General features: G+C 44.6%; 1 protein-coding gene across 1 annotated transcript in view; it reads right to left on the bottom strand.

Annotated features, from left to right (window-relative positions):
- Nucleotides 1–4,206: 4,206 nt before the first annotated feature.
- Nucleotides 4,207–26,368, bottom strand: part of LOC119977440 (beta-1,4-galactosyltransferase 3-like) — a 47,040-nt gene continuing 24,878 nt past the window's right edge. Inside the window, exons 4-6 of the mRNA XM_038818349.1 lie at nucleotides 8,119–8,241; nucleotides 7,293–7,397; nucleotides 4,207–5,374 (exon numbers count right to left, since the gene is read on the bottom strand). Coding sequence (XP_038674277.1) covers nucleotides 5,221–5,374; nucleotides 7,293–7,397; nucleotides 8,119–8,241 — 382 coding nt within the window. The 3' untranslated portion in view covers nucleotides 4,207–5,220. The remainder of the gene's footprint in view (nucleotides 5,375–7,292; nucleotides 7,398–8,118; nucleotides 8,242–26,368) is intronic.

Here is a 26,368-nt window from a genome sequence, read left to right as displayed (position 1 = left end):
AACCCACGCAGACACAGGGAGAATGTGCAAACTCCTCATGGACAGTGACCCAGAGCCGGGATTCAAACCCGGGTCCTCAGTGCCATAGGCAGCAATGCTAACCACTGTGCCACGTGCTGCCCTCATCACATTTATTTTAAATGAAAAATCAAGTACTTAAACAAGAATGGATTTATTCCCACTGACCAAAAAAATTAAATGCTTCAGTGACCCAGACACAGCAACTCATTTACAAGCACCATTGACAGTTTGTTATGAGACCTAGTGGTCACTAACAATAACAGGGATCACTCTGCATCAGGCATTTTACAATGTAACAAAATCTAATACTTAAAATGGCATTAGATACACCAATGTTGTAAATGAAAACACTTAAAAACAAGCTGTATTTGCAGCCTTGTATACAAGCACTGTAGAATATTGATCGACAACCTGGTTTCACGACTCTCCTACGCACTTCAATAAATATAATTAGCTCAATAAGTAATTGCATTAAATTTTGTACATCTCTTCATGGAATAACATCAGGAAAAATACAAAATCTTAAAACTATATACACAACTCATATGTACAGAAAATTAATTGATAAACTCTGAATATCACACTGGTGTTTCCATTTTTTTCTTAAAGCTAATACAACTTGACTTTGTAACTTAAACACATGAAAAGGAAACGTTTAGAAAAGGTGAATACCAGAAAATATATTACTAGCATTGGATTATGTGTAACTACCAAAAAGGAATAGTTCTTGAGGTCTAAAATTGGAACAGAACCTAGTTTCATGACTTGGGTCTGATAAAATAAATATGATTTATTAAATTGATTTTATGCTATGACTAGTCTTAACACATTTGGAATCAAAAATAGAACTTAGAGCACTTTCACAGTTTATAAATATGCATGTTAAGGTATGAGACTTATTTACATCTACTTTTGAAAAAAAATGTTTTGCATCCAAATATAAAAGACAGGTTATTTGGGTTAAATTTATGTACTGCACACTGCGAACAGCAATAGCAAATATCTTAGCATACATTTAACATGTCATTTTTCTAGTTACTTTAAAAATCCTACACAGGTTATATAATACACCTGTAGCATGTTTTGGGCATAGGCTGCCAACAAAGTTTACCTTTTAGGCAAAGGCATAACTACTACTTTATCAAAAGGATTTTATCATAGATTTTCACAGCAAAATTAGAATCAGTTAAACCATTTTCAAAGCAGGGTTAAGTTAAAAGGATAGTGCAATTCCCACTTTGTGTATATGTATAATATATTATTTATATATATATACATATATAATATATATGTATAATATATTATTTATATATATACATATATAATATATATGTGTATATATATATATATATATATATATATATATAAATCAAAGCATGCTGGACGCGTACAGACCAGTCAATATCTGACATTGGTTAATGATGAGAAGAACCTGCCCAAAATCTCAATTCACTTTCAGGTGTGTTTTTCTTGCATTTTTGCTTCCTTTGAAACATGCACATGCTAAAGTTCAGGATTTTGAATTTGTAATTCCCAAAGCTTTCCACCATTAGAGATTCTGTCAGAGAGCAGTGGAAGCTGGGTCATTGAATATATTCAAAGTTGAGTGAAATAGAGTTCTACTTGGGGGTGCGGGGGGAGTGCGTACACATGCAGTAACGCGGAGTGAAGGCTACAATCAGGTCAGCTGTGATCTTACTGAATGGCAGAGCAGGCTCAAGGGGCCAAATGGTCTGCTGCTGCTTCTATTTTAGATGTTCTTGGTCTGTTGTAGGCTAATTGATAAATATTGGTTGTTATAATGGAATGTTGACTAATCATTGCATCATACACCTACCGATGGGAAATTAGATTAGTTATGATATATTTGTATGTTGTAACTATGTTCACTTCCATCCCCTCCCAAACCCAACGAATAAACAGGTCTCTTGAAATTCACTGCATTTAATCTGTGCATTGCTGAAAAAGGGAGACATTCTGTCAAGGTTTTCATCTTGCACTCACGTCAAAATCAACAATCCCAAATTTGATAGGGAGCAACAATTTATGCTACTTGAGAAAAAACTGCTGATTAGCTGGCAAGTCGATTCTGATTGTCAAGGCATTGCCATCGAGAATGCACAAGGAAACAATTGATCCCCACACTTTGGTTCAATTCAAAAAAAGACCATTTCCTTTTACCTGCAGTAGCAGGTCCCTGTATATGAATGTGTAACTTCTAGCAAACGCAAGTAAGCTACATTGTCAGCCCAACTAATAATCTAAATTGGTTGTTAGTGTAATTCTTGGCACAATCCAGATTATTCAGCGAGTTTAGCCCAATCGCATGATGGTACGTGGAGCATACAGTGCAGAAGGAGGCCATTCGGCCCATCGAGTCTACACTGACCCACTTAAGCCCTCACTTCCACCCTATCTCCGTAACCCAATAACCCCATCTAACCTTTTTGGACACTAAAGTCAATTTAGCATGGCCAATCCACTGAACCTGCACATCTTTAGACTGTGGGAGGAAACCGGAGCACCCGGAGGAAACCCACGCAGACACAGGAGAACTTGCAGACTCCGCACAGACAGCGACCCAGCGGGGAATCGAACCTGGGACTCTGGCGCTGTGAAGCCACAGTGCTATCCACTTGTGCTACCATGCTGCATCAAGATGGTATCATCCAGTTAGCGAAAATAGGGCCCAAGCTATTTGCTTGCCATGCAAGCTTGATGCCAAAACAGGGCCAAAGTTATTGTGCAGGGCAATGGCTACCCCAAGCAAATCATTGCTCGTTGTGCATCGTGCTCGTTGTGCATCGCGCACATTAATGAACGGGACTAACGTCACTTTAAATCTGAAAAGTGAAAAGCCTACCTCAAAGTACCCTGCAAGGGTAAGATGTCTGAAGCTAGCTGTTTAATCTTGCTCCAATGCAGTGGCAACACATGTGGTATTTTCCACTAACAAAATGCTGCCTTCAAGCCAAAAAGATGTTCTACCTACTACACAAATTGAGTATTTTGATATATGAATTTCAGTGCCGGTGTGCTGCCAGGTACATAGACCTTATATCCCAAAGATTGGCAGATCGTGTCAAACTGCACACCTCTTGGCTGTTAGCAATAGGCACAGTACTGATCATAATCAACCTGTGCTTGCAAAATTTAGAACATAAAGTCTAACATTAGATGTATTTCTGCATTTGAAAAGCATTTGCTGAACAATCCAGAATATGCCATGAATTATACTAACGACCAATTTAAGATAATTGGTAGGGCTCGCAATGTCGCGCACATTAGCTTGCTAGAAGCTACATATATTCAAATGCATATTCATATTCAGGGACCTGTCCTCTAAGCAAAATAAATAGTTCCCTGGTGCATTCCCCAAAGCAACACCTCCGCTTATTTGCCAACCAATCATCACAATGACCTCATGCAGCATAACTTGTTGTTCCCTTTAAAATTTAGTATTCTTGTATCTGTTTGGACAAGTCCAAGACGGAAAGTTTTGACAGCATGTCTCCTTTCTCAGCAATACTCTATACTACCATATAAATAGATGCAATTTGTGTTTGCGTATTATAGAAAAGGCACATACGATCACACTTTGGAAAGGACACCAAGACATTGAAAGGGTGGAGAGCAAATGGTACCAGGGATAAGTTGTTTTAGCTATCTCGAGGAGCACAAGAAACGTTGGCATTATTTTCCTTCAATCAGAGAAGGTTAAGAAGAAATGTATGATGTTCAAAGTTGAGGATTTTTCATTGATTGCATGCGGAGAAAGTGTTTCCAGTGACAGGAGTCAGTATCAAATGACACAGATTTAAGACAGGTGGCAAAAAAGGCAGATGAAAATGATTTTACTCAGCAAGCTACGATATGGAATGCTTATTATCAGGTTCAATAATGAATTGGATTTAATACTGAAAAGTAAAAAATTATCGGGTTTTGTAGAAAGATCAGTGGAGGAGGACTAATCAATAGCTCTTCCAAGTAGTGAGCCAGGCATAGTGGGCTTAAAGATCTCTTTGTGCTGTATCGTATGTACAGGTATCTCAAATAACAATAATTACAAGACAGGTCTTTAGGTCATTTGTGAATGAGAATTTGTGAATTTTAAGTGGTCAATGATTTTAGCTATTTTCAGCTTTCACTTATATGAGATTTAGCACAACAGAAAGAGTTATACTGTTGCATTAAAAAATCAAGTTCTATTTAATAGCTCACTGAGAAAGTGAATCGTAGAAAGTACAAAATAAATGGTCAATATACATTTGGAGACAGAGTGATGATACAGCCCGACTGCAATCAGGTTTAAAATGATGCACAGCATAATGCAAGCAACGTGACAGTTACCAGAGCAGTCACATGCTTTAAAAAATACTCAGCAATTGTGGGTTGAAACATCCATAGAACAAGATGGTAGTAAATTAACTTAACAGACTGAATTGCTTCCATAGTGCAAACTAGACAATGCCGATAAATGTACAAGTTTGAGCATATTTGGCATATTGAACTAGCATAATCCATTTTATGTGTATAAGCAAATTACAGTAACAATTAAAGAGCTTATTTCATTAGATTGTAGCAGAATCATGAGCAAAATGAAACCTAAGGCAATACTTTAACATGTGCAATTAGAAAAATAAGAGGACCATTTCGACCTTAAATTCTCTATACAGAACATTAGAATTTAACTTCAAGTGTAGATTTAACAACTGTCTTTGGTTCTTGAAATTGTTTTACCAGATGCAACACAGGCACCATAATTTTTAAGTCAACCACACATATTGCCATGGGTTTAATACTATAAATAACCTGTCACGGGTTTAATAATACAAATAACCCATTTCAAAGGCCTCATTCTAAACATCACAATGCAAGTTCTTAAATTTCATTCATAGTATTGTGTAACTATTAAACCCCAAGCGACAACAGGAAAGAAACAAATCTCTCAACACATTGTCTGAGTTACTCAAGGATAATCACAGATAGAGTAGAACTGAAGTGTGAAAATCGTACTTAAGAATTTTTTTTTCATGAGTAAAAGATAGCAGCAATTAGGTTATATCTTTGTATTTCTGATGGGTTCTTAATTTGTACATTTCTTCAGATTTATTTTATACCCAATAACTTGCATTTGCAACGGTGTCCTTAAGACAACACTTTGAACCATATATTAACTTTTAAAGAGACAGACATTTGTTAATTAACTTTTGCCTGTATGTTTGGACTGTTCCCAAAATCCACAGTGACGTTGGTGTACAAAGGAAATTCTTCCTTGTAAAGTAAATTGTAGTCTATGGAATTCATCCCATCGGATCGCCATGACCGGGATACCTTTACTACCATGTCAAATCTGTGAAGTAATCATCAAGTTTTATTGAATGCAGTGGTTTAACTTGAGATAAAAAGTAAAACATTCTGCCTTTTCTCTTTAAAATTAGGCATTTTCCTTTTGTAGCCATTGTCACTCAAATATATATTCACAAACTCTTAAATGGAAATGAAAACTCTTGGCAGAGTTCTGTTAACTGTATCAATTCATAATTAATAACAGGACTTTCAAGCAGGTCCTTTCCCAAACAGCAAATAATCGATTCTATTAAATTCTAGATCCAATTCGACATACAAAATCTGGGATAGGGTGGGGATTGAGAGGTTTAGAGATTTGTTCATGGAGGGTAGGCTTGCTGGGCTGGAGGAGTTGGTGAAGAAGTTCCAACTCCCGGGAGGGAATGTTTTTAGGTATTTGCAGGTGGAAACCTTTTGCATAAGGAACTCGCTTTGTTTCCTCGGTTGCCGGCGGCTTCATTTATTGATAAGGTGCTATCTCTTGATGAGATAGGGAGGATATCAGACATATATGGGCAGATGATGGCTATGGAGAAGGCTTCACAGGAGGAAGTAAAGTGGAAATTGGGGGGGGGGGGGGGGAAGACATTGGGAGCAAAGAGCTGGATTTGGTTTTGGAAAATGGGGTACGGAAGTGAGATTCTGCATAGGGTCAATTTCACTTCCTCAGGTGCTGTAGGGTGCGCTTGACCAGTGCAGATATGAGTAAGTTCTGCTCAGGTGTAGAGGGTAGATGTGATCGTTGTCGAGGCGACCGGTGAACCACTCAACATGTTTTGGTCTTGCCCTAAGCTGGTGAAGTTTGGGGTTTACTTCTTCAAAACAATGTCAGAGATTTTGAGAGTTGGAGTGGAGCCCTGCCCAATGGTGGCAATCTTTATAGAGTGTTGGACTTGCCGGGACTGCAGGAGGGGAAGACGGATGATGTCTTGGCCTTCGTCTCTCTAGTAGTCCAGAGCCAAGTCTTGCTCGGATGGAGGGCATCAGTGCCACAAAAGGCTTGGTTGGGGGATATTTTGGAATTCCTGCATTTGGAAAAGATCAAGTACGCCATAAGGGGATCGGAGGAAGGGTTTTACTCTGGATGGCTGCCGTTCATTACCTTATTTAAAGAGCTGGTTTTTGTCAGCAATTGTTTGGGGGCGGGGGGGGGGGGTACTTTTATTAAAATTGTATACATTTATTTGACTATTCCCTGTGTTATGATTAAAATTTTTCTGAATGAAAGTATTTGTTTTTAAATCTAGATTCAAACTCCGTGATCTCTTGCGTTTTATTTGTTCGTAACCGTTTCCTTTAAAATAAAGGAGAAAGTCAATTTTAAGATACTAGCTCGAGTCCAGACTGAATGTTTGCAAAGTCTCAGTTACCCAAAAGGTTTTAAGAGTGACACGAGAGTTAAAGTTGGAAAAAGATTTCAGGTTGCCAATGTGAAAGGAAAGATCAAAGTGAGCATTTTTTTGTTTCTCTGCCCATATGACGAGAACAAATTATGGTCTCTTCAATTGGGTACAAAATGCACCATGCTGTAATCTCATGTTAACAAGCTGTAGATGATAGGAAAAACAAAAAAGTCTTAGAGCAAAGGTACCCAACAAAATATTACATCTCCTTAACTACTCTAATCTAAGTTACACTGCCACACTATTTTGTTTCATCCCGTCTCCCTGCCCAACCACGGAATGCTGTTTATGCTAATCTGCACCCTTCAAATGCCTAACTAAACAGACATTTAAACTTTTTTAAAAATCATAATCAAAAAACAAAACAAAAAATACTGCTTTTCAAAGAGAATGCATTTTAAATCTCAATTAATATTTTAAATGCTACTGTCTCAGATCTGAAATTCCAGTTTTAAAAAAAAACCTCTTAATTATTACAGTGAAGTTTGATTTATAAATTAAAACCGCTTCTGAAAATACCTTTTTTCATTTTTTTCATTACCCACATCCATATTGTGTGAGATCATTTTGTAATGTCCAAGCGAGAGGGGAGTTCGAATGATCTTCATTCCTGCTAAATAAATTCTAAATAAAAAGTTGAAAAAACTTTAAGACCTATTTGCAGAAGTTCTTCAAAAGCTAACAAACCTTAAATGGTTTCAATCACATGATCAAACTAATTATTGGCAGCCTTTAGCCCAACAGTGTCCATGATGTTTGCTTTTGAGAGTTGCTTGGGATGTATGTGAAACCACATGGGCATTATTAAATTGGTCCTATTAATTTCCATGAATGTTTGTGGCTTTAGACAGAGATATTAAGACAGATATAGATAGATTCATGATTAAAAAGGGGATCAGGGGTTATGGAGAGAAGGCAGGAGAATGGGGATGAGGAAAATATCAGCCATGATTGAATGGTGGAGCAGACTTGATGGGCCGAGTGGCCTAATTCTGCTTCTATGTCTTATGATCTTATATTGATATTCTGATTTAGGATTTAACTACCTTTGACAAAATTAGCAAATCCTCATACCAACAAAATCTCAAAGGAAACAAACATGAAATATTAGTAAAGAATAACAATATTAGTGAAAGAACAATATTGGCATGATTTCACAGTTCAGACTGTCAGTGGTCATCAGTTGTTCGTGCATAATAAGCCAAATCTTGACCTGGGGTTCCATTTAAGCATTTGTTAATCTTGAATCCAAATATACAGGCTCCATTGGAATACAAACTTTACAAAAAATCAAGCCATGCGCAATTAATAAACATTATATAAGAGGTTAATGAAGAAGTCGTACCTAGCAGATATATCATCATCTTCTCCACCCCAACCCCAGTATGTGTTTGGGAAACCATTAATCCTCAAGTACTGATCAGGAGTCAAGGCTGAAACACCACCAAAATACGTCTTATATGGTAGCCTAGAAGAAACAAAAATATGCATCACTTGGGAGTTAAACTTTAAAGTAAATTGAAAACCATGTTTATTGCTTCTGTGTAGATGCATAGCAAGCTTTATAGATATCCTACAATTTGATCCAACATGCAGCATTCTATTCACAAGTGCATTGTACACATAAAAAATGCAAAGTAATTTAGTCATTTGCAATGAGTTTAGATATATTGGAGAGGTTTACCATAATCTTTCAATGTCTATAGATATGAGATAATTGGAGAGCAGAAAATATGACACTCTTATACAAGGTAAGATATTCCTATTAACTACAGGTCAGTCAGTTTAACTTCAGTGTTGTGCCCTTGTCCTTCTAGATGGTAGTGACCGCGGGGTTTGGAAGGGGTGCTGCCTAAGAAGCCTTGGTGAGTTACGTCCGTGCATAGTGTAGACGGTAAACACTGCTTCCAACATTCAGTGGTGATGAGAGTGAATGTTTGTGTAAGGGCTGCTTTTTCCTGGATGATACTGAGCTTCTTGAATCTAGTTGATGCTGCACTCATCCAGACAAGAGGAGAGCACTCTGATTCGTAACTTGTGCCTTGTAGATGGTGGATAGGTCTTGGGTCGTCAGGTGAAGAGTTATTCACTGCAGGTTTCTTAGCTTTTGACCTGCTCTTGTAGCCACAGCAGTTGTATGGCTGGTTCAGTTCATTTTCTGGTCAATCGTAACCCCGCAGGATGTTGACGGTAGGGATTCAGCGACCGTAATGCCTTTGAATGTAAAGAGCGATGGTTAGATTCCCTTGCTGGAGATAGTCATTGCCTGACATTTGTGTGAGAAGCAAATGCCACTTGCCAGCCTAAGCCTGGATATTATCCAGCTCTTGCTGCATTTGGATATGGACTCCTTCATTATCTGATCCCCACATCTCATCCTATGGTGAAAGGTTGGTCATTGATGAAGAAGTTGGACAGTTGGACCTAGGACACTCCTGAGGAACTCCTGCAATGATATGATAGAACTAAGATGATCAACCTTCAACCACCATAACCATCTTCCATTGTGCCAGGTATGGCTCAACTAGCGGATGATTCCTGAAAGGGTTAAAAGTTGGTTAAAAGTTATACAAGCCAAGAATCACACAAGCTGCTAAATTTGCAGGCAGAAAACAACGAGAAATCCCTGCCTGCATCTTACCTAGAGCCCTCCAGCCCCACCGGTGCCTCCAATGCCTCCCACAACTCGCCCCAACCTGAGGGAACACCAAGCCTTCCAAAAACTCAACCATCTCCTGTTCATCCTCTGGCAGCTACGGCCTGTAAAGCTCCTCATAAAATGAGCAAAACACCTCATTAACTTTCTCTTAGGTAATTGCAGCAGGGGTTAGGTGATAGGATGGTGTTGCTGGGGGCGGGGGTAAGAGAGAGAGAGAGCGAGAGAGAGCGAGAGAGAGAGAGAGAGAGAGAGATGTTCTGCTGACGGGGATGGAAATTGGGCATGGTAACAGTGAGGAGGTCATCGGTGGAGCCGGCCAGGAGGCGGGCCAGAGGAAGCGCGACACATGGCTGGCGGGCTGGCCAAGGAAAGGGGATGGCTGATCGGCAAAGGGGTGAGGCAAAGTGCCACCCAACCAGGCTGATCACCTGGAATATTAGAGGGTTAAACGGGCCAGTGAAGAGGGTGTGTGTGTTTGCGCATCTGCGGGTTCTGAAGGCGGACATAGACTTGTTGCAGGAGACGCACCTGAAAGTGGCAGACCAGGTTAGGTTAAGGAAGGGCTGGGTCAGTCAGGTCTTTCATTCGGGGCTTGATTCAAAGACGAGGGGGATTGCGATCCTGATTAATAGAAGGGCACAATTTGAGGCGGAGGGCATAGTCATGGATGAGGGTGGCAGGTTCGTTATGGTGAGGGGTAAGCTCGAAGGGGTGAGAGTAGTCCTGGTCAGCGTGTATGCCCCTAATGGGGACGATATGGATTTTATTAGGAGGATGCTAGGGAAGATCCCCGAATTGGACTCGCGTAAGCTGATAATGGGCGGGGACTTTAATACAGTCCTGGACCCGAGCTTACACCGGGCAGGTTGCCAGATGGCAAAGGAACTGAGAGGGTTCATGGAGCAAATGGGGGGGGGGGGGGGGGGGGGGGGGGGAGAGTAGATCCGTGGAGATTCAGCCGGCCGCGGCGAGGGAGTTCTCGTGTTACTCCCACGTCCACAAGGTGAATTCACAAATTGACTACTTTGTGGTAAGTAGGGACCTGCTGGCTGGAATGGTGGGGGCAGAATATTCGGCAATTGCCATATCAGACCTTGCTCCGCACTGGGTAGACGTGCAGTTTTGTAAGGACAGCTTTCAGCACGCACCATGGAGGCTGGAAGTTGGATTACTCGCGGACGAGGCGGTGTGTGAGAGGCTGAGGAAATGCATGCAGAATTACCTGCAGGTGAACGATACTGGAGAAGTCTCGGCAGCGGTGCTCTGGGAGGCACTGAAGGCAGTGGTGAGAGGGGAACTGATTTCAATCCGGGCGTACAGGGACAGGACAGATAGGGCAGAGACTGACCGACTGATTAAGGAAATTCTACGGACGGACAGGAGTTACGCGGAATCCCCGAGGCCAGAGTTACTCAGGAAACGACAGAGGCTGCAGGCCGAATTTGGGCTGTAGAGCAGTCTAGAAAGGTAAAAGGCGCAATTTATGAGCATGGGGAGAAGGCCAGTAGAATGCTTGTGCAGCAACTGAGGAAGAGGAAAGCGGCTAGATGAAATAGGGAGGGTAGTGGATGGGGAAGGTATTCTAGTGGGTGATCCAGCAGGGCTGAACAAGGTCTTTAGGGACTTTTATAGGAAGCTGTACACTTTGGAACCACCCGAGGGGGGAGACGATTCCTGGACGGACTGACCTTCCCAAGAGTGGGGAGGGGTTGGTGGACGGACTGGGGAGCCTGGTCAGGATCAAAGAGGTATTGGGGGGTCTGAAGGTCAAGTAGTCGGGTAAAGCCCCGGGGCCGGACGGGTATCCGGTGGAGTTTTAAAAAACATTTGCTGGGATAGTGGGCCAGTGCTGGTCAGGGTCTTTAACGAGGCAAGAGACAGAGGGAGCTTACCCCTGACGATGTCCCAGGCCACCATCTCGCTCATTCTTAAACGGGATAAGGACCCGGAGGCCTGTGGGTCATACAGGCCTATCTCCTTGATCAACGTAGACGCCAAGTTACTGGCCAAGATTTTGCCGACCAGAATAGAGGACTGTGTACCGGGTGTAATTGTGGAGGACCAAACTGGGTTTGTAAAGGGGAGGCAGCTGGTGGCCAACATAAGAAGGCTGCTCAACATGATTATGATACCCCCGGAGAGCGGAGAGGTAGAGATAGTGGTAGCCATGGATTCTGAAAAGGCTTTTCACCGGGTCGAGTGGGATTATCTGTGAGAGGTACTAGGACGTTTCGGGGCGGGGTTCATTGTCTGGATTAGGCTATTCTATCAGGCCCCGGAGGAGTGTGTAAGGAAGAACAGGACGACATCGGACTACTTTAGACTGCAACGTGGGACAAGACAGGGCTTCCCTCTCTCCCCACTGCTGTTTGCGCTGGCCATAGAGCCGCTGGCAATTGCACTGAGAGCTTTTAGGGTCTAGAAAGGGCTGGTCCGGGGGGAAAGAGTGGAACATAGTCTTGTTATACGCGGATGATCTGCTGTTATATGTATCGGACCCAATGGTGGGGATGGACGGTATTCTGGCAACCCTGAGGGAATTTGGCCGGTTCTCCGGATACAAACTGAACACGGCTAAGAGCGAGTCGTTTGTAATTCAGGCGAGGGGGCAGGAGAGTAGGCTGAAGGGGTTGCCGTTCAGGCTAGTGGGGGAAGAGTTTCCGATATTTGGGGATTCAGGTGGCACGGGACTGGGACAGGTTGCATAAGCTCAACCTGTCCCGACTGGTAGAACGAGTGAGGGAGGAGGTCAGGAGGTGGGGTGCGCTCCCGCTATCATTGACGGGGAGGGTGCAGACTGTTAAGATGACGATTCTCCCACGGTTCTTGTTTGATTTTCAGTGTCTCCCCATCTTTATCCCGCGGTCCTTCTTTAAGAGGCTAAATAAAATTATTCTGGGATTTGTATGGGCAGGGAAGTCCCCGCGGGTGAAGAGGGTGATGCTCAAAGGAGCAGAGGAGAAGGGAGGCTGGCGTTGCCGAACTTCAGCAACTATTACTGGGCGGCCAACATAGCGATGATAAGGAAATGGATGGTGGGTGTGGGGTCGGTTTTGGAGCGGATGGAAGCTGCTTCGTGCAGGGGCACTAGCTTAGCAGCCCTGGTCACGGCACCTCTGCCGCTTCCGCTGGCACGGTTCTCCACCAGCCAGATAGTGGTGGCGGCTCTTCGGATTTGGGGCCAGTGGAGAAGGCATGTAGGGGAGGTAAGAGCATTGGTGTGGACCCCAATCTGCGACAACCACCGATTTGCCCCGGGGAACATGGACGGCGGGTATCGACTGTGGAGGAGGGCGGGGATTGTGAGGATGGGGGATCTGTTCCTGGAAGGGAGCTTTCTGAGCATGAGGGCGCTGGAGGAGAAGTTTGAGTTGGCGAGGGGAAACGACTTTAGATACTTGCAGGTGAGGGATTTTGTACGCAGACTGGTGCCGTCCTTCCCACGTCTCCCGCCGAAGGGAGGCCGGACAGGGTAGTTTCTAGGGGAGAGGTGGGAGAGGGTAGAGTTTCAGACGTCTACAAGGAACTAATGGGAGCTGAGGAGACGCAGACCAAGGACCTGAAGCTTAAGTGGGAGGAGGAGCTCTGGGGGGGGCCCCTGGAGGGGGCCTGGAGGACGGTATTTGGGCAGATGCCCTGAGCAGAGTAAACACGACCACAACATGTGCCAGGCTCAGCCTGATCCAGTTTAAGGTCGTGCACCGGGCCCACATGATGGTAGCCCAGATGAGCTATTTGCGCCGGAGGGTCGGCTAACCATGTACACATGTTCTGGTCGTGCCCTAAACTCAGGGGGTATTGGCAGGGATTCACAGATGTCATGTCCCAGGTATTGAAAACTGGGGTGGTAATGAGCCCGGAGGTGGCAATCTTTGGGGTTTCGGAGGACCCAGGAGTCCAGGAAGAGAGAGAGAGGCCGACGTTCTAGCCTTTGTTTCCCTGGTAGCCCGGCGACGAATACTGTTAGCAAGGAGGGACACAAAGCACCCGAGAGCGGAGGTATGGCTATCGGACATGGCGAGCTTTCTTGGCCTAGAGAAAGTCAAGTTCACCTCGATAGGTTCGCTACTAGGGTTCGCCCAAAGGTGGCAGCCATTTATTGACTTCTTTGCAGAGGAGTAAGCGTCAGCAGCAGGGGGGGGGGGGGGGGGGGGGGGGCAAGGGTAGAGTAGGGGGATATCAAGGCAGGTCCGTGCGTGAACAGAGCCGTGGTTTGCACGATGTTTAATTTGTAATTTGTGTCTTGACTTTTTTTGTGCTGTACAATGTCACTTTTTCTATATACCGCAATAAAATTGTTTGTTTAAAAAAAAACTCTCTTCGGTAGTGACAAACCCACCCCCACCTACACAATCTCTCTGGCAAGGTTTTTGCTGCTTTAACTGATGCGCAAATAGTCGGCTAGCCTTCTCCCGACTCATATACCATTCCCTTCAAGCGGCGCAGCTGTCACACCACCTGGCCCGTGGACACTAGGTCAAGCTGCATTTGCAGCTTCGTCCTGCACGCCAAGGGCTCTGCTGTTGGGTCACTCGCATACTCCCCATCTACATCCAGGATCTCATCCATTACCTCCTGACACTCCCGCCTGTTCTCCTTATCTGTGTATGATTTGTACGAGATGGTCTTCACCCTGATCACCACCTTTAATGCCTCCCAGACCGTAGAGGGCGAGACCATCCCATTCAGCATAGTTCGTTATGGCCCCCGAAATCTTTGTACAGAACCATGCCCAGCCCCCTCTACACTTCCTGTGCTCAGCCCTCCTCCAACTTTAGGCCCACCGTATGCGGCATGTGGTTTGAAATAACCACCGTCGAGTACTCCTCACTCTTCACCCCAGGTAGCAAGGTCCTACCCACAACAAAAAAAAAAATTGATATGTGACTAGAGCTGATGTACCAGCAAAAAACACAAAAACTCCTTACCCACCACAGGGTGGATGAACCGCAGCTGATCCACTACTGCCATCGCTTCCATAAATGCCGTTAACAACTTCGCCATCCCCGAATGAATCAGCGATCTGGGTCTGGAGCGGTGCAACTTCAGATCAAGAACGCAACTAAAATCCCCCTCACCCACACTAAATCAGCTGGAGTGTGTCCAACTTTGGAATGGCAGCCAACAACCATCTCAAAAATTTTACATTGTCCCAACTCAGGGCATTTAGATTCACCAACATCGCAGCCGTTTCCTCAAATGTTCCTGCGACTATCACAAAGCGCTCTCCCAGAGCAGCCATCACTGATCACTGCACCCGGCTGAAAAAGAATCATCCTGCTAACCAGAATCCCCCCGCCACCACCCACCACCTAACCCACCAACCCCCCGCCCCTCATGCCCTGCTGTCAAACCCCCCAGTGGAAACCTGATTCACCCAAGCTTTCTGCAACCCGATCTGGTCCTGTAGCTACTAAGTTTCTTGTGGGAACACCACATTGGCACTCAGTCCTTTTAAATGTGAAAAAACCCTCGCTCTCTTCACAGGCCCACCGCAAGCCCCGCATGTTCCAAGTCATCAACCTCGTTGGGGTATCTCACCCCCTCAAGTCAGCCATTTGTACCGTAGTGTAATATCCCTACCAAATTCCTGGGTCCCAGGCCCATCTAAGATCGTTGCCTGCCCCACCCCCAGGATGGGACAAAGAAAAGCCCCTGGGTCACAGTTCGTTTACCACCACCAACACCCCCTCCCCCCAACAAACAAATAAAAAAAGCTGGTCCAGATTGCCTGGTGCCACATCCTCTCCCATCCCCTTCCCACCACAAACCAATTGTTGGGCCGATTACACTACTCCCAATCTGGCCCAACAGGACACACCTCATCCACCCCATCCCACTCACGAGCCTCTCCCCATCACTAGTAAAGTGGCTCCCAGTATCCCATTAACATATCCTCTCAAACAACAGCCAATACATCCCTTCTCCCCCACCCCCCAACCATACCCAAACAAGATCAGCAAATCCCTCTCCCCTCCAAGAGAAAAAAATAATCCCACATAGGGACACATACCCATTCCCTATTGCAAACACATCCCTCCTCCAACAGAGCAAAAGTGAAACAGTGGTCAGCACAACAGCATAACTACATCATACAAACACTCCCCTGTAGTGATCTGTATATCTGCTGGTATGTAAAGGGTTAACAACTGCATCATAGTGTTAGACAACCACTAGATGACAGCACTAGATTCATGTATATAAACTGAACTCTGAGGATCTTCCCTCCTCTTCGAACCAGGAGTGATTAGACAGCAGAGTGTTAGAGAAGTATAGCTTAGTTGGCACGTGCAGTTAAACATAATTGATACTTTTTCTGATTTACTTTATCATCAGTTATAGTTGTGGAGAGTGAACAAACTCATTAGTATTTATATTCATTATTCATGAAAAGTTATTTGCTTTAAATTGAAGACCGATAGTTTCATTGAAATGCAACCATCAAACCATTCTGGGAGTAAAGCAAAGAGTAACTACATATTATGATCACGTAATATAACATGAAACCAGGTTTTGGCTTCAAAAAACTACCTGGAGTGATTTAGTTAGATCAGAAACAGAAGAAAACCGTAGCAGCTATTCGACTGATGCTTAAAAAATTGCATTGCTCCTAACAATGGCAGGACAGCATTGTTTGAAATGCAATTGAAATATAGAACTCCTTTCAGTATTCTGCTGGTCAGGACAAAGCTAAATTTGATTTAATTTCAAGTAAATTTGACGACCACTGCAAGATCCAAACAAATGAGACATTTGAACATTTCATTTTCCACAAGAGATTGCAAAAAGCAGGGGAATCGTTTACAAGCTTTGTGGCAGACTTAAAACTTCTAGCTCAGTCCTGTAACTTTGCAGCACTGCATGATTCTCTAATTTGTGACCAGATTGTATTTGGGATAAATGATAAGCACCTCAGAGAAAGGCTTTTGAGACAACAGATTTAACATTAAAAATAGCGATTGAAAAATTCCTAACAAGAGTATTAAACCCGTGAAAAAGTACGAAAATCCACCACGAGGTTGAGTGTGTACAAATGGTGTCGCAATCGATGAAGAAGCAAGTTTTGGACGGCAGCCATCTTGCGATCGCGCACTCGAGCTCTGCACATGCGCACTTCATTAAAAAATGCGTGACGGACAAAAGCCGATCTGCATATGCGTGAAGATGTGTCACGCACCACAATGTCATGACGTGTTATAGATGTGGAACCACCCTCTTAAAGAAGAAATGTCCAGCACATGGAAAACAATGCTCTAAATGTGGCAAACTTAATAATTTTGCTGCACAGTGCAGATCTTCACTTGCATATAAACCTGCTCAACAAAACTATTGGCAGATTAATGTTCATAGTGTCGAATCACAACAAAACAAAGAAAAGCATTTCTCATCCGATACTGACAATTACTCACCGAAGAACACCTTTTTTGTTGGCATCATAGAAAAGTATGAGGAATCCAATGAAGCAATTAACAATCCTCAACAAATTAATTCAGAAAATTCTAATAATGAATGGAACACAGTCGTACAAGTAAACAACTTCCCAATTTTGTTTAAACTTGACATTGGCACTTCAGCTAACCTGCTCTCAAGGCTGGATCTCAACAAGCTTCAAGGTGAACCCAATAGTTCCAGCAGCCTGCAGAACTATAATGGCAACTTGCTTTCTTCAATAGGGTCATGCCATTTAAAAGTTTTCAATAAACAAATTGACAAAATCTTAAGATGTGAAATTGTCAGCAATGACAAATCTTCACTTCTAGGTGCACAAGCGTGTAAAGAATTGCAGCTCATGCAGCATATTTATACAGTGACTGCATACACCAATATTGGATTATGATATCCAGTGCATCTTGAATCAATACCCTGATGTTTTCAATCGCATGGGTACACTACCATTCCAATATAAAATTCTACTAAGGAACGATGCCAAGCCAGTGGTACATCGACCTAGGAGAATGCCTGCTCCTTTACGAGAAAGGTTGAAGCAAGAACTACACCGACTTCAAAACCAAGGGATAATCTCACGAGTCACTAAACCGACTGACTGGGTCAGTTCATTGGTTTGTGTAAAAACAACGTCCTGTGATCTTTGCATCTGCATTGATCCCAAGGATCTCAATAAGAACATAAAAAGGGAACATTATCCCATACCAAAAAGCGAGATGATCACCAATGAGATGGCAAATGCACGCATCTTTACGAAGTTAGATGCATCACAGGGATATTGGCAAATGCAACTCGACAACTCAAGCAGACAACTCTGCAAATTTAACACATCCTTTGGAAGATTTTGTTTCAATCGTATGCCTTTCACCGGGCTCGTGGTATACCTCTTAGGAGAGAGCGGCAACGTCGCCGTTACCAACGCACCCAGGCTCGTACCTCTACAAGACGCCATCTCCATTCTTTTCCACGCAACCCCCCACTCCCCCATCACCCATTTATGCACCATTGACACATTGGCCACCCAATAGTACCCCAAAAGGTTGGGCAGCGCCAGCCCGCCTCTTTCCCACCCTCGCTCCAGGAAAACCCTCTTCACTCTCGGAGTCCCATGCGCCCACACAAAGCTCAAAATACTGCTAGTCACCCTCCTAAAGAAGGCCCTGGGGACGAAGATGGGCAGGCACTGAAAGAGGAACAAGAATCTCGGAAGCACCGTCACTTTGACGGACTGCACCCTCCCCGCCAACGACAATGGCAACATGTCCCACCTTTTGAACTACTCCTCCATCTGATCCACAAGCCTGGTGAAATTACGCTTGGGAAGAGTCCCCCAGTCCCTGGCCACCTGCACCCCCAGGTACCTAAAACTCTCCCCTGCCCTCTTAAGCGTGAGCCTACCAATTCCCTCCTCCTGGTCCCCAGGGTGCACCACAAACACCTCACTCTTGCCTAGATTTAGTTTATAGCCTGAAAAGGTCCCAAACTCAACTAGCAGCTCCATCACCCCCGGCATCCCTCCCACTGGGTCCGCCACAAAAAGTAGCAGGTCGTCGGCATACAACGACACCCTATGTTCCTCCCCACCCCGCACCAAACCCCTCCACCTTCCTGAATCCCTCAACGCCATCGCCAACGGTTCGATTGCCAATGCAAACAACAAGGGGGACAGGGGGCAACCCTGTCTGTTCCCTCGGTATAGCCGGAAGTACTCCGACCTCCTCCCATTCGTGGCCACACACGCCATCGGGGCCTCATATAGCAGCCTCACCCATCTAATAAACCCTTCACCAAATCCAAACCTCCCCAACACCTCCCATAAGTACCCCCACTCCACTCTATCGAGGGCCTTCTCCGCATCTAGCGCCACCACTATCTCAGCCTCCCCCTCAATCGCCGGCATCATGATGACATTCAACAACCTCCGCACATTCGTGTTCAGCTGCCTTCCCTCAACAAAACCTGTCTGGTCCTCGTGTACAACCCCTGGCACACAGTCCTCTATCCTGGTGGCCAGGATCTTTGCCAGCGCCTTGGCATCTATATTAAGGAGAGATATGGGCCTGTACGAACCACACTGCTGGGGGTTCTTGTCCCTCTTTAAGATTAAAGAAATCAGCGCCCGCGACATTGTCGGGGGCAAAGTCCCCCCCCCCCTCCCATGCCTCATTAAGTGTCCGCACCAACAGGGGGCCCACTAGGTCCACAAACTTTTTATAAAACTCCACCGGGAACCCATCCGGCCCCGGCACCTTCCCTGACTGCATCTGCCTGATCGCCTTAACCAGCTCCTCCAGCTCAATCGGCGCCCCCAACCCCTCCACCTGCTCCTCCTCCACCTTTGGGAAAGATAGCCCGTCGAGAAAACTCTCCATTCCCCTCCTCTCCACCGTTGGCTCCGACCGGTACAGTTCCCCGTAAAAGTCCTTAAAGACCTCATTCACCTCTACCCCCTTCCGCACCACATTCCCACTCTTATCTCTCACTCCAGCAATTTCCCTAGCCGCATACCGCTTGCGGAGCTGATGAGCCAGCATCCCGGTCACAGTTAGTTTACCACCCCCCCCCCCAAAAAAAACCAAATCCGATCCACACTGCCTGGTGCCACATCTTCTCCCATCACAAACCAATTGCTGGGCTTATTACACTCCTTCCAACCTGGTCCAACAGGACAAAACTCTTCCCCACCCCTCCCCACTCACGAGCCTCTCCCCTCACCATCACTAGCAAAGTGGCTCCCAGTGTCCTATTAACATATCCCCTCAAACAGCCGCCAATACATCCCTTCTCTCCACACCTACCCCCCCCCCAAAGAAATACCCAAACACGATCAACAAATCCCTCTCCCCTCTCCTTACAAGGTCGAGGGTGAGTTTGCTCTTTAACGGGGTACGTGTGTGTGAACGTTGTGAGGCAGGGGGAAAACTATGTTCATGCGTTTTGGTCCTGTCCAAAGCTGGAGGATTACTGGAAAGAGGTGTTTTGGGTAATCCTCCAAAGTGGTGCACATGAAACTGGACCCCGGCCCTCGGGAGGCCATATTCAGGGGTTGGATCAGCCGGGGTTGGAAACGGGCGCGGAGGCAGATGTTGTAGCCTTCGCCTCATTGATCGCCCTAACAGGGACACATACCTATTCCCTATTGCAAACACACCCCTCCCCCAACAGAGCAAAAGTGAAACAGTGGCCAACACAACAGCATAACTACATCATACAAACATTCCCCTTCATACACAATGTGGAGTTGCCGCCATTGGGCTGGGGTGAGCACAGTAAGAAGTCTTACACCAGATCTTAGATCTCTGGATCTGTAAAGACTTAATTACCTGCAAATGTTCGCATTCAAAATATCGTCTTGCATCTTTGACTTTGTCTATATGCATGTTTCTGGAACCTACCTCCTCATTCACCTGAGGAAGGAGCAGTACTCCAAAAGCTAGTGATTTGAAACAAACCTGTTGGACTTGAACCTGGTATTGTAAGTCTTCAAACACAGAGTTCAAAATAGTCTTCTTCACAGTGGTCCTAACTTCCTATCTCAGATGAAGGTCCCCGCTTGCTCCGGTGTGCCGAAAAAATGGTGCTTTGAATCCATTGTAACCTGTAGCTGTGTTGGGTACAGTACCCCAAACCTCATGTCATTATAAAATACCGCCTTCACCCTGTTGAATGCTGCATGCCTCTTCAACAATTCAGCTCCAATGTCTTGATATATTTGGACCGTATTGCCGTCTCTCCCACCCCCGAAAAGCTGAGGAAACAATTTTTTTTTTTAAATACTGGGTCGTCTTCAGGACCTCCACTCCCTCTGCCAGCCCCACCAACCTGAAATTTAACTGCCGTGACCTATTTGAGGTCCTCCACTTTAAGTCTTCGGCCTTTATTACTTTCCACCACCATCAGCAACTCCGCCTCCCCTGAGGCAAACCGATCCTCGTACCTCAATAAGGCCTCCTCCACCCCTTTTAGCATCTCACCTTGTGCCTTCACTACATTCAATGTTCACACCAACTGTTCACGAATCTGACCCAAAGCATCTTCAATAGTGGCTTTGAAAGATTCATTAATTTCCTGGCGCTGCCACTCGAACTACCTGTCCATTTGCTTGCCGAACCTTTCAAGCTTCTGCACCATTACTATGGCCAATGTGTCTAATGTTATGGGCATGGTGACTATCTTGCCTTCTTCACCTTCTTTTGACGGACTTCCCTTTTAATAACAGGCTTTTTTGTCGACAATTTCGATATTCCTAAGGAAAGAGTTCACCTACTTAACTCCCCGAGCTTGGGCGGCAAAATTCCCGTGAAAAACTGGTAAAAGGGATCAGATACAAAGACCTTGCAGAGAGCCACTTTGTGCTGCTCGTCTAATGGACAACATATGAAGTCATGCCAATAGGTACATTTTGTGGCATTGTCATTTTTTTCCCTTTTTTTATTATATAGAGTACCCAATTCATTTTTTTTCCAATTAAGGGGCAATTTAGTCTGGCCGATCCAGCTACTCTGCATATCTTTTAGGTTGTGGGAGCGAAACCAACGCAAACATGGGGAGAATGTGCAAACTCCACACGGACAATGACCCAGAGACGGGATCAAACCTGGGACCTCGATGCTGTGATGCAGCAGTGCTAACCACTGCGCCACCATGCTGCCCACTTGTGGCATTGTCATAAAAGCATTACATTTGGCAAACATTTGCTGTTAATGCCCTAACCTCTGAAATCCTCTTCCAAATTCTCGGATTCTCTGTCCTTCTTTAAGACGCTCCTCAAAACCTACTTCTCTGATGAAGTTTTTGATCACCTGCTCTAATATTGCCATACATGCCTGGTGACGATTGATGTTAGGAAAATTGGATTAGAAATACAGTGGGCAATTTAAGGGTTAAAAGCCTGGGGTTACAATGTTTTGTTTAACAATAATTTTGTTTGCAGAGCCTAAGTGGTTTTAGCATCCAGCAAGTGAAATTGACACAGAAAAGCACTATGCTAATGCATAGTGGTTTGCCTCAGGAAGTCCTTCAGAAGTTAATGTGCTTTTGCAGCTTTAGACATTGTGTTTTTAGCTTGGGGAGATGTGGGCATTTCTGGATGGAGATCAGAAAGGCAGAGGCAGTGAGTTTGGAGAAGCATTCAGAGACGAGCTGAGTTCTGATCTGCCTGGCTGAGTCCACAATTCTTTCCAAGTAAGTGAAAGAAAGAGTACTAATATTTTAAAGCAGAGCCTTCTTGTCTGAAGACAAGGCAGAGGCTGAAACAACCTAGTTCAATCAGATATTTGAAGATATTCAGCCAGAGTGTGAAAGGTTCCAACGAGAGCCAAATCAGTTTTATAAAGCAAGTATTATCTATGGCTTGCTAATTTTAAAATGGATTAAGAGCGGTCTTTATTTTCTTGTTCTTTAATTTAAAATTGCATAGCTGGATTAAGGGATAACTGTAAGCCGTCCTTTTGGGGTGTGTTAAAAGTTAATATTGTATTCCTAATAAAGTTTTGTTTCAGAAATACCAAAGCCCAATTTTTTCACGGAATCACTCCTGGAGTGCATCATTCTGTCTGCGCACTCTTAAAATAAACTAAAATATTGTGGTTTTGGTCCAGTATCTGGTATGGAATCCTAATAAGCTCAGTTGAGTGGAGTGTCAGAATGATTTGGGACGTCTTACCCTGGTTTACTTGAGCTTCACACTACTATGTGATACATCCATGTGATTTGAGCAGAGGTAGAGATATACTTCCCAAAATATCGGAGCATTACAATCTACCGGTTTGATTCCACATCATTCCTACTCTTCTGCTGCAGACCAGCTTCAAGGCCTTGAATGAGGTTATCAGTTATCCTGTTCAAGGTGCGCACAGCTTACATTTGATGCTGCCTCCAATATGCCTTGATGTGTCATCAGAGCAGCTCATTATTGTTTGAGTTGGCTTCCTTCTGTTGGCTTGCATTAGTTGTCGTGTTGGTTGAACTGATCACAATTAAAGATGTTTCTCAACACATTGCTGATGGTTCTGAAACCCAGTATTTTCACCCATGTTATGTTCATGTTAGTTTACAGAAAGGGCTTAAATAGATCAAAGGCCATTGCTACTGGCCACAGGATTGACACCCGGAGGACTCAATTTAAGATAACTGTGAAAAGAACTGAAGGGGATAATATATGGTGCAAGAGTCCTTCCTATTTGTTCTCATTTTTTCCTTTATTTCCCGTTTCTTTTATTTCTGCCATTATATTTTTGATCCATAGATGATTATGGACATGTCTTTAAGGCAGCCCGCATCTTTAACTCAAACAGAAGGATCCAGAAGGCTGTACTGATTTAAATTGGTGATTGTAGACAGACGGACACCAATGACTGAGATTGCTGGAATCAGTGATGACTGTTTGATTAATTTGGCTGACAGCCAATGAATTGGTCCAAATGGCTGTGTTCTGCCCGGTAACTGGTGGTGATTGGATCTGATCCGACCGGAATGTTTCAGAGCTTCAAAGGTTTAGGTTTTGGTTTCAGTTTGACTCCTGGTAGGCCTGAGGAAGGACTGGTGTCCTCTCCCTCCAGAAAGGCTGTGTTTCTAAACTGGCAAGGAGCGTCGATGAATCTGTGTACTGGAGAACCTTTACAGGCTATGCAAGCAGAATCCAGAACCAACAAACTCTCTCGCCAGATGTTTAGAAATAAACCACAAATTGAAAACAAAGTTTGATGTGACGCAAAGGGGCCTTGCCAGGAAGATCTGTGAGCAATACATTTCTAAACTGCAGAGATGATCATCACAGGCTGCAAACCAAGGACTTTAATCAGCAAGTATGCTGTCAGCAAAACGGGCTAAATAGCCATCATTGGAAGCAAAGACTCTTAGCTTTTGACCTTCATCCTTATTATTTTCATCCCTCTCCCCACTCCTGTTTGTCTGTCTTGTGCATGGAGTTGTAGGATGGGGCAGTTAAAGGAGTAGTAGGTATTCGCTTGTTGTCATTCAGTTGTATTTAGGGCATTTTTCATCATTATTCTTGTTATAAATAAACAATAATTATCTTTCAACTTACAAATCTGGTGGCTGTAATTATTGGGCAGCCAAGGGCTAGAGTTATTGGTAGTGTTGTGACTCTTGGATGAATGGGGCTGGACATGACTGCGTACTTTCCCAGAGTGTTGTAACAATATAAAATGTTTTCGTACAAGTGTACTGTCCAATTGGTGGAAGCAGACCCAGCTGCAACTTTCAAATAAGAAATTGTCTTTTGGAAGTTGCTATGGACCAGGGTTTAAAAACTCGAAGTGTATTGTGGAGTTCGCCTGACCTATTACTTTTTATGTTGAATTTGGATAGGGTGAGCATAAGAGCCTTCACTTGAGGTGTGATTCAACAGTCTTAAGAACATAGTTAACATTTATATACAACCAAACAGCAAGACCCTTTATCAATTGCAAACATAAAGACCCCACACAGCTACTGTAACCTATGTATAACCCTCAATGAATTCGGCCTTATCTGTTCCAATTCAGAAACAAAATCCCATAATCCAAAACCCCCCTTTTAAGGGCGTGGCCAAGCACTCTGCACTCTCACTTTAATAAAACTGGCTTTTCCTGAAATTCTGACCCCCATCTCATCAGCAGGTTTAAAACCTTCCGGAATGCAACCTATATCTTTTAAGTTACCAAAACAGCAGGTAGCTATAATCAATGGGTTTTGTCTTGGAACAACTCTTTAAAATGAAAGGGAGACATCCAAAACACTTCTGTTCTCGGTCTGAGTCCACAGCAGACAAATGTGAAAGCGAAACCAAAAACAGCTCACAGAGCCACAGCCCTACTCCACTCACACAATAACATCACCATGTGATAAGACAAAAACTTTTCTTAAAGGGACACTCACATGGCAAAGTATTAAAAACTACAAATTATACATTTTGAATATATATGTCTACTGTTGGTTTTCAATAAGACTTTATTAACCTCTTACTAACAGTGCTACTGAAGTGGCACTAGTCACATATATACATTTTCCCAAAACATTTGCATTTGCCAAGTGTACTATTTTTTTCTTTCACCATTTATCCTGGAGTAAGTTATAAAGTTAATTATACTTACTGCTCAGCAGTGAGTCTGCTACATCAGTTCCAAAGTAATTGAGTCCTAAAATCAAGTACACCAACTAACAATCCCAAATGTTCTCTCATAAGCACTGTGGTTAGCATTGTTGCTGCACAGCGCCAGTGTCCCAGGTTCGATTCCCGGCTTGGGTCACTGTCTGTGCAGAGTCTGCACATTCTCCCAGTGTCTCTTCCGGGTGCTCTGGTTTCCTCCCACAAGTCCCGAAAGATGCGCTTGTTAGGCGAATAGGACATTTTCAATTCTCCCTCAGTGTACCCGAACAGGTGCCAGAGTGTGGCGATTAGGGGATTTTCACAGTAACTTCATTGCAGTGTTAATGTTAGCCACCTTGTGACACTAATAAAGATTATTAAATAATTCTTACTTAAGCTTCCCTTCCAAATGTGCGGGGCCGGGGCGGGGGGGCAGAGAAAAAGGTTAGTTTGATCAGGCGCTTGCACTCACAACCAATATCAGCATGCAAACGCAACTGAAGACTGGAGCTGCCTTCGTAGACTTTTCATTGAAATACAGCACTGTCCGGCATGAAGGCTGCTACTGAAGCTTTCACAATCATTCAGTACTGCAAAACTCTTAGGGCGGAATTCTCCGCTCCCCACGTGGCGGGGGAGGGCCTCCAAACATTTTTTACACCCCCCTGGCGACCCCAGTGTTTCTCTCCCCCCCCCCCCCCCCCCGGCTCGTAAAAATTGCCGCTTGCCGTTTTTCATGGCGAACGCCGATTCTCCGAGCCCGATGGGCCGACCCTTCACGCCCGTTTCACTACGGCAGCAACCACACCTGGTTGCTGCATTCGTGAAACGGGCGCCAGATGCCCCTTTGGGGCATCTAGGGGCCCGATTAGCACGGGAGCACGATGACTGTGCTCGGGAGGGGACAGGCGCGCGATCGGTGCCCACCGATCGTCGGGCCAGTGTCCAAAACAGACGCACTCTTCCCCTCCGCCGCCCGGCAAGATCAAGCCGCCACATCTTGCCGGGCGGCGGAGGAGAAAGACGGCCACCGCGCATGCGCGGTTTGCGCCGTCTGCGCGATGAAATCATCCACGCATGCGCGTGTTGGAACCGGCAACCCGCACATGCGCGGATGACCTCACAAAAGCGCCGTTTTGCGCGTCATTTCCGGCGCGACGAGGTCGCGGCCGGGAAAGACGGAGGCCCGCTCCTAGCCCCCCGGGTGGGGGTGAATTAGGTGCGGGGAGCGGGCCCCGAGGCTGTCGTGAACGTCGGCCGATTTCACGACAGCCATCCCGATTTTTAACGGGAGCGGAGAATACCGCCCTTAGGCTTAGAGATCTTCTTCGTTCAATGTTCCTCTTTCAAAGTTGGTTATGTATTTGCAACCAATTCTGTTGAAAGAAATTGAATCTA

The sequence above is a fragment of the Scyliorhinus canicula genome, chromosome 14 (assembly GCF_902713615.1).
Source record: "Scyliorhinus canicula chromosome 14, sScyCan1.1, whole genome shotgun sequence".
Taxonomy (NCBI): domain Eukaryota; kingdom Metazoa; phylum Chordata; class Chondrichthyes; order Carcharhiniformes; family Scyliorhinidae; genus Scyliorhinus; species Scyliorhinus canicula.
The sequence above is the reverse complement of the archived record's forward strand: the minus strand, read 5'-3'. Positions and strand labels throughout refer to the sequence as shown.